We start from the raw sequence: 11,107 nt of genomic DNA on the forward strand, positions 1-11,107 counted from the left end.
TGTAAAAGAGTCAGACGTAAAAGAGCCAGAACGACGAACCAACAAATTATCTGGCGGCCTGCAGACCTTTATTCTGACACCACCCTCCTTCCAGTTTTTATATTCGCTTCACCGTGACTACTAAAAATCAAAAATAAACCTTTATCTTATAATGAGCATCACAGAGCTGCTGTCATGGCTGTAGACCCCGACTCCTGTTCTCCACAGAGTTAATTCCATATAGTATAAAATCACTCAGTCTCAATCAACGTTTCTCCTCCTCCTCCTCCTCCTCCTCACCAAGGAAGCACGTGGCAGTGGAGTGGTGGGTGCTTAAAATTTAAAACCTCTTTATAATCTGTTAATGCTGCTTTCAGAGTCAATTCACCAACTGGTCCTCGTTCACTCACTCTCTAACTTCTTGGTGCAAAGCAACCGTGAACAAGACGTTTCGATCTCACACACGGTGAGCTGAGCAGTGAGGTTCCTCTGGTAGGTGTATATACTCCTCCTCCAGCGGGCACTACGTGTTATTATGGGATGTACTTTACTGTGGATATTGGTCAGATTAAAGGCAGCTGGAGGCGCCATGCCAGCGTCTGTGAACAAATAATTAAAGCAGACTCAGGGGTCACATGCAGGAGTTCATTTCTTACTGGCTTTGAAGTTCTTGTCAAGATATTTACCCCAATGACAAACACACACACACACACACACACACACATCTTTATGCTGCTGGTTAACAATGAATACAGTGAAACTGAGTTTCGAGTCGCTGCATACTTTGGCACAAACCAAAAGGAAAAGCAAGTGACTGAATATTCTTCACTGCTGCACTTTTTGGGGTTAGAGATTCAAACAATTAAGCTCTAGGAAAGAACAGAAGCTTAGAGATCTGCGCACAAAAACACAAGCACAAGCACAAACAACGCGTGCAGGTAGAACATAATTTACCAAATTCCCACCTCAGCTACCGGGGGGTGGGGGGTGTGGATTAGAAGGATTAAGTGCTTCAGATGATTCTGAAAACCTCATAAAACAAGGCTCAACTCTTCATTTAACACACACACACACACACACACACACGGAAATGGTGAGAGAATGTGTCACCTCATGCCGTCTGTTAACTGTGCGCACGACTGAAAACAATCCATTGTTATTCTCCCACAGGCGACAGGAGATCAGCTGATTACAAATCAATAACAAATCAATAACAACTCAGACGGTGACTGTGTATACCTCTAGACACAAACTCCAACAATATTACACGCAAAGTTTACTCATCATGATCGTACTGAAAACAGCTGCATAATGACTGCAGCTCTCTGTCTAACGAAGAGATACCAATGAGGTGCATTATGGGAAATGTAGGACCCAGTATTTCAGACGATGTCTCAGCCTCTGCTGCTTTAATTCTAATTATTCCTCATGATGAAAAGTGAAACTAAACCACAGATGCTTTTAACACGTTGAATCTATTTTTAATTTTGGGACTACAGTGTTAACAACCACGTTTTAAAAAGGAACTGCTGATAATAACATGTTATCGATAATTTATCAATAATTTTAATAACATCAACAAAGTAAAAGTTTGTGGATAAAAACATCCTTTGGCATTTTTTTAAAGAGTTTAAACCTGCTAGAACTTTTTAATTATTCATTTATTTTTTGGGAAATTTGGGAACTAAAAAGTTGATATGGTGAATTTGTAGGAAACAGCTGCTTATCTCCTCATCCAGCTGTTACACATCAACATGATGATCCATGTGTTGTGGTGTTTGTGTCAGCTGATGATCTATAAGTCCAGTGTTTGGTCTCCAGCAGCTCCTGAGGGAAAATATCTGGCTCTTTAGCTGCTAAACGCTGCACCATGTTCACCAGCTGCTCTCTGACCAACGTCACATTTTGTTCACGACTGTCTGCAAAGCTTCATACCGCTAAGGATTAAGTGGGAAAGTAAGTATTAAGTACTGTAAGTGAATCGGTTGAACTGTAAACACAACACATGTAAATCAGTGTTAAAGTATCTGTGTTAGTTCTGTGGATGATGAAATTATCTATAGCACCTATTTTGTAGCAGTTGTTAAGAGTTTATACAAATTAAAACTACATTTCCCATGAATTATGAACATTATAGGAACCTTTGAACCCAGTTATATGAGCTCTGAGCCGTAGAGTCTTAAAACACAAATCCTCACTAGAGCACCAAATGTGTATTAATCCGCCGCTGAAAATAGTTCCCAACAGATGCTCTATTTCTTTCTCTTTGAGTGACTTTTGCTGAAAACTACAAGGAGCAGCGGTTTGAGGAAATTAATGAGACTATATTTAAACAATGAAACTATATATTTGTGAGGTTTTTGATGACTTTAAATGTTTATATCTTCAGTAGGAAGCGATGGACTTGAGGCTGAGCGCAGCACACATGGTTGGGAAGTCTGAGAGTGTTGTTGGTTTTTGTCTTTTCATGGGATTTGTTCACAGTGTGAAACCTATAGAATATAAATACAGAATACTGCATACAAATCCACTTCCTGTTGCACACAACATAAATAAATGTCAAACATAACAGTTACCTGGTCTGTGCTCGGTGTGTCTGAAATGTCGTTCATGCTTCGGCTCTGGGCGGGATCTGTAAATGAACCACAATGAACCACTTATATTTGACATTTTAAAACACACAACATGCTGCAGATTTGTCCTCGAGGATATTTGTTCAGCTACAACGCAGATAATCATTTAATTAAAGTGTTATAAGAACAACAGAGGGGACATTCAAGTACGTCCACAGCGTGTTCTACAAACTTCAGCATGTTCAGGTGTTTCTGTGGAGGATTATATTTTAATGACCCATTTTCCTTTTCTTTTTTTCCCCCCTCAAAGCAGATTTGGAAACAAACAAAATCGAACAGAGAGAAAGAACAAGAACACAACACGCAGAGCCCTAAAAATCCTCTGATAATCCCCTTCACCCAGATAGATTCACAGAAGAAATCAGCAGAGGTGAGGTGCACACAATAGGACCACAATCTCTTAAGTAAACACACATTATGTCCAACACATTGTGTTCATGGTGAGTATACACACACACACACACACACACACACACACACACACACACACACACACACACACACACACACACACACACACACACACACACATCACACTAAGCCATCTCAAGTGTTGAAACCATGCAGTAGCTGGGAGTTAGCTGGGATCAGTGTCGATTAAAAACGTACAGTAAAGCAGAGAAGTTAAGAACGTGTGAGTCAGTGAAAAGCACCAAAACAACAATGTAAAAATACTTCATTAGAAGTAAAAGTCCTAGATTCAGAATACGACTTAAAGGTGTCGTGTGGGTGTGTGTAAAACTTGTACAAGGCAGACTACTCTTCTTGTTTAAATTGTGTATTGATTACATCTGTGTTTATTTGCCAACAGTGTTTTTATTCATTGCCTTAAGTGAAACTGTACCTTTAATTTAACTACATAAGTTTCAAAGTAAAAGCACTTGTTCTGCAATAAAATGTTCCCTGTGACTGATATATCATTATAAATGACATTGCTGAGTCATTGATGTTCCAGGTGGAGCTGCTTTAACTACTAGAGTCCAGTGGTTCCCAACCTGAGGATCTGACCCCTCCAAAGGGTCACCAGATAAATCTGAGGGGTCGTGAGATAATGTTTTATTATTTGTGAAGTTTAGAGCGGAAGTGTCTCAGATGTTTACACACTCACACAGATTTTGTTTATAAGGGGTCCCACACGAAAAAGGATGTTAACCACTTGTTTAGTCTATAATGTTGTACTTGAATAAACAACTAGTGTGTATATAGTAATAAAAAAGGTGGGAACTCATGGTGCATGTATGTATGTATGTATGTATGTATGTGTGTGTGTGTGTGTGTGTGTGTTAGTGTTTGTGTGGTGTGTTCAGACTCACGCAGGCGGCCAAGGCTGCTTGACTGCCGAGAGCGTAGGTCTTCTGTGGAGCGGTGGATCCCAGAAGCTGAACTAGTGCTACGACTCAGATTAGTCTGAGGACTACGGCCTGACAGAGCAGCAGCAGCAGCAGCAGCAGCAGATGAGTGAAAACGATGAGTAACGAAGAGGTGATTTTAACGAGGAAAGGTGAAACAGGTGGTGATCAACATGGCAGAAAACAGAGGAAGCATTAGGATGTAGTTAGTGTTTGGTAGCTAAAGTAAACGGTTCAAACCTTTTACTTTGCTGACTGGTAGTTGAAAATGTGCACAAACACACACACACTTAAGCAGACACACACACACACACACACACACACTTACTGGAGGCAGTGTTGGAGGATTTTCCTATGTCTGCCAGCGAGCGGTGGATCGGTTTCTTGGTCTGGTGGCGATGCTTCCTGAGCAGAACAAAACTGATCTTCTCCTTCAGATCCGGAGGGATGAGACCGTCAGCGATCTGCCGATCCACGATCTCATCTGGAGTCAGAGTTTACACATCACAGGTGATCTCTCATGATTTAAACCATTTACTACATTTACAACTCTGGAAAACCTAGGAAAACAAAACACTATAAAACATGTTGTTATCTGATCGTTAATGCTGCACTAATCAATATTCCCATATTAATTATTAATTAGTTATTTTAATAAAAATCAATTATGTCTGAAACGTGTGTTTAATCTGAGAGGAATTGTTCCTGGTGACAAACCCAGACAAATGTTTTTGTTGCTCATTGTTGTGATTTTCTAGCAAAAAAATGAGGCACTTTCTAACTTTGTAAAGAAAAGTTCTACTTAAATAAAGTTTATTATTGTAATTATATATTATAATCAGCAGACGGACGATGCTGCGTGACTCACCCACTATCTGTGGCAGTGAGTAGCCCTCCAGGTCGAGCAGAATGCTTCCTGTCTGCAGACAGGTCCTGAGCTCAAACAGGCTGTGGAGGGTCAGCGTGGAGACGTGAGGCTTGCTCCATCTCTCTCCTCCCTCCTCCACCTTCTCCTCAAACTTCACCCACCTACAGGGAGGGGTAGGGGGGGGGACAAAGTGGTGTTTGTTTGACTGTTTAAATGGAGGCACAGTGATTGATTAGACCTGGGTTCAGGACCAGCAGGATGCTGTTACGCAATTTAAATCACATGTAGTGTTACAGTCGCGTCACGCAGCACCCATGACGTGTCGAACGCCACCTCCAACCCCTAAATCCCATCAAAGGTGACCCCCAAATCCTAAACTAATGAAGCTGTGACGCCTGCAGGTTTGTGTGCACGTCTGTACCTCGCAGACTCCTTCCACTCTAGTTCCCCCCCCTCTTGCTGTAGTGTGTCCATCTCAGTGAATATGGTGGGTGTCGGCGTGCTGTCATCCTCCCCCAGTATGTGGCGCAGCCGCTCCGCTGCAGGGGACACTACAAAATAAAAGCCAAACATGAGACAGAGTCAGTTTCAGATTTCAGCGAATGGACATGTGCAAAGATAAAAGCTACAACAGTCATGCTAACAGGGCCGGGACGTTACAGATCAGACAGAAAGTGCCTCAGACCAACAGGACACCCCCGGAGAGTTGTTTTGTTTTAAGTCAACCAAACATTAGGAACACGTCTAATTTAAACAATCCCCATTACCCTTTGTTAACGAGCGAACAACAGAGTCAGCTCCTCTAATATCTATCTGATAGCGATGTGTAATCTATCGGCCTGCATCTTTTCTAATTTTACTCTGAGCAGATCAATCTCCATAACATCCAAGCCTGGAGGCGCAGGGCACTCGCATCCAACACTGTGTGTGTGTGTGTGTGTGTGTGTGTGTGTGTGTGTGTGGTGTGTTTCCATGTTGCTCAGTTTGCTTCTCCAAAGTCTAAAAAAGCTCAGAAGTCAGAGACACATGAAACGGACAGATGTCCAGTTTGAACCACGACCGCGACAGCCTCATGTGACAGTGACGTTCGCCATCTCAATCAACACCTCCGTGTACAGGAAACTGTTACGTAATCTGCGTTAACTCCGGTGTGGTGCCCGATTATAATACAATACAATGTTCCAAATGAGAGCGACACTTAATAGGAATCATGGGCTGTTTCCATCACTGTCACATCGGGTCGGGTCAGACTGGGTCTGTTTCTGTTTGTGTGTCTGATGTAATCGCACACGGGGAGATCGTGGGGTTTTATATCTGCAACGCTTGGGATCATTTGTGGGGAAAACACAAATTCAAATCGCCCCCTACTTCTTTAACTCTTTAGGCTGCAATGCAAAATACATAAAGCTGCACCGCTCCGTATTTATATTGGCAGGAGTTTATTCAGGTTGAAAAGGAAGTGGCATAAAAAACCAACCACCCAGCTCTGCAGCTCCCCACAGTTCACAAAATTTTTTTTTTTCCAGTCGTCTTTTCTATTTTATCAACGTTTTATACTCAATGTTTCAGCTGTAATACAAAAAGAAAAACAGGATGGAAACCTTCAAAATACACGGTTTCATCCACCCACCTTGATTAACAACAGCTCATTACCAGACTCTAAGTAGGTTGTTAGAGTTTTACTGAGGACAATGTTCAATCAAGTGTTTTGTGTTTACATTCAGATATCATGACGGAACAACTTGTTTTCTCCCACTTACACTCATTGTTTAGGCTGAAGTGGCATGAGAGAGAGTTGGACTAAATATCCTGACATCAGAAGTCTGCTTGGTGAAACTTTTATAACTTAAACCTACAAAATGTTTTAACATATTTCAGCTCATTTTAGTTTCCCGGTCCGTAAACTCTCCGGTTGTTCCCAATCCAGCAGCAGCAGGTGTTAATGAAAACACTCTGATAAACCCACTGAACACCGCCTTCCCAGCACACACACACAACACACACACACACACGACACACACACACACACACACACACACACACACACAACACACACACACACACACACACACACACACACACACACACACACACACACACACACACACACACACAGCACTTACTTGAGGTAATAAACAAAGCAGAATAAGCTGATGCGGAGATAAACATAAGAAGTTGTTTTTGTGCCTTGAAAGCAAAAGTAAATGGGTGGAAAATATTTCCTCTCTGCGCAGCGTTCTGTATAATTAGCTATTAGCATCTAGTGATCTAGTCAGTGCACTTAAATAAGATGGCAGACAGACAGACAGACGGCTCACACTGCTTCTGTGTGTTTATTGCTGCAGAAATAAAAGGTCCATCAGACTCGGCGAGTGATGCTTTGGTGATGATTTAATGTTTTTTCAGTGTGGGACTCGACGTCAGACTCATGCTTTAGATGAAAATGCCTCGTGTTTGTATCTTTATAATTATTCAGGTATTTAAAAAAATAAAAAATCACAGGTGTGCAGAGTCATTCATGATCGCTGCTGTTTAAACGACAGAGGGACAGTTTGTTTCTCACCACCAGCAAGAGGCTGTGTGTTATTAAAGCTGTGAGCTGCTGTTTCTCACTTGAGTTTCATGCGTCATGTCAGCTACTCAACACGAGTGTTGTTTCTAAATACTCAATATTTTCACAAATTAGCGATCATGACAAAGAGCGCTGCAGGGATGAATCCTAACACCCGCAAATTAGTCGCATTTTAGCACTTCCTGTTCCTCGACCTGAAGACATTTTCACGTCTTATTCTATGACATAAAATACATCAGTTAATACCTCAGTCCTGATTTCTTGAAGCTTTTACGTCTGTTAAAAAAGGCCGGTTGCTAAGAGCGTCTAAATGAGACTACGGAGGTTTAATTTGTAATTTCTGACAGTTTCCAGTTTATCTATATTGGGGGAAAAAGAGAGTAACTTTATATCCGCACTCGATATGCTTTCCTGCCAACAAAGACAATTAAAGTAAATGCATGACACAGGAATTAAACTAATTCGACTGCAGCTGGTGACCCTCGCTTCCACTCTCTCCTCTCTCATGCCATCTTTACCTATTGGAGAGCCAGGTAGGGTCCAGCGGGAGGCCATAATGGAGGGAAAGGAGGCGCCCGCGGTCCTGCATGCTCACTGGATCCACTGACCACAAAGGTAGCTGGAGAGAGATCTCAGTTTGGTTGGAGAGGCGTCTAGCTTCCTGTCCTCTTGCTGAGGTCGAGAGTCCTTAGCTCACCACTCCTCGCTCTCCACCATGAGCCGAGAGAGGTGACACACACCTCTCACTCCTCTCACATACGTCCTTCCCCGGGTGTTTTCTCCGCTCTGCTGTCGTCTACGAGCTTTACTCCACAGCCAGTTGTGTTGCTTCAGTTGACCATGTACGATGTGGTGTGTGTGGTCAGTCTGAGTGAGACCTGCACCATTCAATCGGTCGGAAAAGGTTCCTCCTAAGCTGGGGACAGAATCCACTGAAATCTCCAAAGCAGCAAAGAGCCAGAGGCTTTAAGAGGGTTGACACACACACAGGGCCCTCGAGTGCTCTCCTCCCAGAGGTGCACGCACACGCACACACACGCACACACATACAAACACACACGCAAGAAACACAAGAACACATATAACTGCTCTGCAGATGAACTACAGTCCTGCGTCAGTGCCTCTAACCAGCCTCCTCAGGCCTTGTGTTTGCTGCACATGTTCAATATGGAATCTTGGCAAAAACACAACACATACAAACACCCCCCCCCCGATAACACGCAAACACACGCACACGCACACACACACACACAACAGCTTGGAGTTCCTCAGCTCTAATCAGCTTACAGACTTCAGACTTCATGGCCCCCTGGAAACGAGGACCATGCTGAAAAATATTCATCACATACCTCATCACAACTCGTCATGCAGGCCGGACCTGTGGGTCGATCAGCCACAGGACCAGGCCGGACCTGTGGCTGATCGACCCACAGGTCCGGCCTGGTCCTGATGCTGTCAAAGCACTTCCTCAGTTTGGTGTCTTCTATTTATATTTTTTCACTTTAATGAAAATTAATTTGGTTAATAAAGCTGCAAAAAAAAAAGCAAAGCTAGCAGCAGCTAAAGGCTAACATCACCATGACGACGAGAAACATGCTGATGCTTGGCTGAGAGACTGAGATGTTTTCCATGTTCACCATCTTATTACAGCTGATGGGAAACTCATTTATTTAGAGGCTATTTGGTTTAAAAGTATTGTGTTTGTGTTTCCTCGTGTTTTATAATTTCACAAGTTTTGTCTCTTTCGTTACTTTATGTTTCACTATTAGGGACATTAGTTTATTGTATTATATTTAGGTCAAGATGCTCAAACCCCAGTGCTTCGCTTTAGACGAACGAATACAGACAGTGACGTCATGAGACTGAGAGTTTCTGACCTGTGGGGTCAGCGTGGTCCTGACGCTCTGCGCCCCCTCCTCCTCCTGTCATAGTGCTCCTCTCTGTCGTGGTAATACCCCGGTGCGAGTGGTCGCGGTGCGTGTGGTGGTTCGTAGTGAGCGTGTCGGCGCGCTGTGCTCGGCGTCGCTGGCGTAGGAGTGATGTCTGCGCCTTTTCCGTCTGTGGGAAACTGGAACACCGATGTAGACCGGCTGCGCCTCTGAGAGAGAGAGAGAACATGTAAGAGTGGGATCAATACAGTGACACACACACACACACACACACACACACACACACCACAGTTTTTATTTTAATCCTATAAATACCATTTGAAAGAAATGTAAGGCAGCACTAAAAATATTATTACATACACACCATAACCCCGCCCCTCATATTGAATATAAAGATGGAAATAAAAAGAGCTGGAAAATAAAACATGGCATTGTGAATAAAAAGTCTTCAGGAATAAATAAATGTGGAATTATAGAATAAAAGTAAGTAAATAATAAAGTAAATAAAAATGTAATTTTAAAAAATAAAATCCTATTTATTTGTGTATTTATTTTTTTATTATTTGTATGTATAGGCATTTATTTATTCATTTATTTACTCACTTATATATTAATATTTAATATTTATTTAATATTTTCTACATTTATTACCTACTTTATATATTTGGGGATTTATTTCATAGCTGTATTTATTTATTTATTTAATATTGATTTAGATGTAATTCCATAGTTTGTTTGCCAACAGATTTTCCATATCAATTTCTTAATGAATCAGTTTTGTTGCCAAAAGGAAATGTCAGTTAATTGCAGGTTTATTGTTTTCATGTCAGCTGATGTTTTGCTTTGGTTGTAACGTCTGAATTTCCAATATAAAGCTACGGCTGATCACTTTGCTCAGTCGGTGATCCAGCTTTGTGTCGTAACTGTTTCCTAATATCATCATGACATGCAGAGGGGGAACCGTCAATCCCCACTACGATGATGATGATGGCAGTGACGGAAACAGTTACGACAAAAGCTGGATCACCGACTTGAGGCAAAGTGATCAGCGCGTAGCTTTTATTGGAAAATTCAGACGTGTACAACCAAAGCAACAATATCAGCTGACATGAAAAACAATAACCTGATTAACTGACATTTCCTTTTGGCAACAAACTGATTCATTAAGAAATTGATATGGGAAATCTGTTGCAAACAAACTATGGAAATTACATCTAAGATCAATATTAAATAAAATACAATAAATACAGCTATGGAATAAATCCCAAATATATAAAGTAGGAATAAATGTAGAAATATCATAAATAGAATATAAATATTAATATATAAGTGAAGTAAAGTAATGAATAAATAAATGCGCTATACAGTACCTAAATAAATAAAAAATAAATACCACAAATAAGATAGGATTTATCTTTTAAAATTACATTTTTTATTAACTTTATTATCATTAACTTTACTTTTATTCTAATTAATTCCACATTTATTTATTCGCTGAAGAATTTTATTTCATCAAATGCTGTTTTATTTTCCAGACTCTTTTTATTTCCATCTTTTATATTCAAAATGAGGGGGCGGGGTTATGGCTGGTTAATGTATAATATTTTTAGTGGCTGCTTACATTTCTTTCAAATGGTATTTATAGGATTAAAATAAAACTGTGTGTGTGGTGTGTGTGTGTGGCCTGGTTGTGTGTGTGTCACTGTAAGCTTGATCCCACTCCTTACATGTTCTCTGCTCTCTCTCAGAGGCGCAAGACCGGTCTACATCGGTGTTCCAGTTTCCCCACGAGACGGAAAAGGCCGCAGACATCACTC

The 11,107-nt window shown here is 41.3% G+C and overlaps 1 protein-coding gene across 1 annotated transcript in view; it reads right to left on the bottom strand.

Moving 5' to 3' along the window:
• LOC111239671 (electrogenic sodium bicarbonate cotransporter 4-like) overlaps window positions 1–9,302 on the bottom strand; it is a 29,759-nt gene extending 20,457 nt beyond the window's left edge. Inside the window, exons 1-6 of the mRNA XM_022769567.1 lie at window positions 9,279–9,302; window positions 5,251–5,380; window positions 4,830–4,990; window positions 4,290–4,445; window positions 3,926–4,033; window positions 2,556–2,611 (exon numbers count right to left, since the gene is read on the bottom strand). Of these exons, the coding sequence (XP_022625288.1) occupies window positions 2,556–2,611; window positions 3,926–4,033; window positions 4,290–4,445; window positions 4,830–4,990; window positions 5,251–5,303 (534 nt within the window). The 5' untranslated portion in view covers window positions 5,304–5,380; window positions 9,279–9,302. The remainder of the gene's footprint in view (window positions 1–2,555; window positions 2,612–3,925; window positions 4,034–4,289; window positions 4,446–4,829; window positions 4,991–5,250; window positions 5,381–9,278) is intronic.
• Between the last annotated feature and the right edge of the window lie 1,805 nt (window positions 9,303–11,107).

This window comes from Seriola dumerili, unplaced genomic scaffold (assembly GCF_002260705.1).
Source record: "Seriola dumerili isolate Sdu_G_001 unplaced genomic scaffold, Sdu_1.0 BDQW01003649.1, whole genome shotgun sequence".
Classification (NCBI taxonomy): domain Eukaryota; kingdom Metazoa; phylum Chordata; class Actinopteri; order Carangiformes; family Carangidae; genus Seriola; species Seriola dumerili.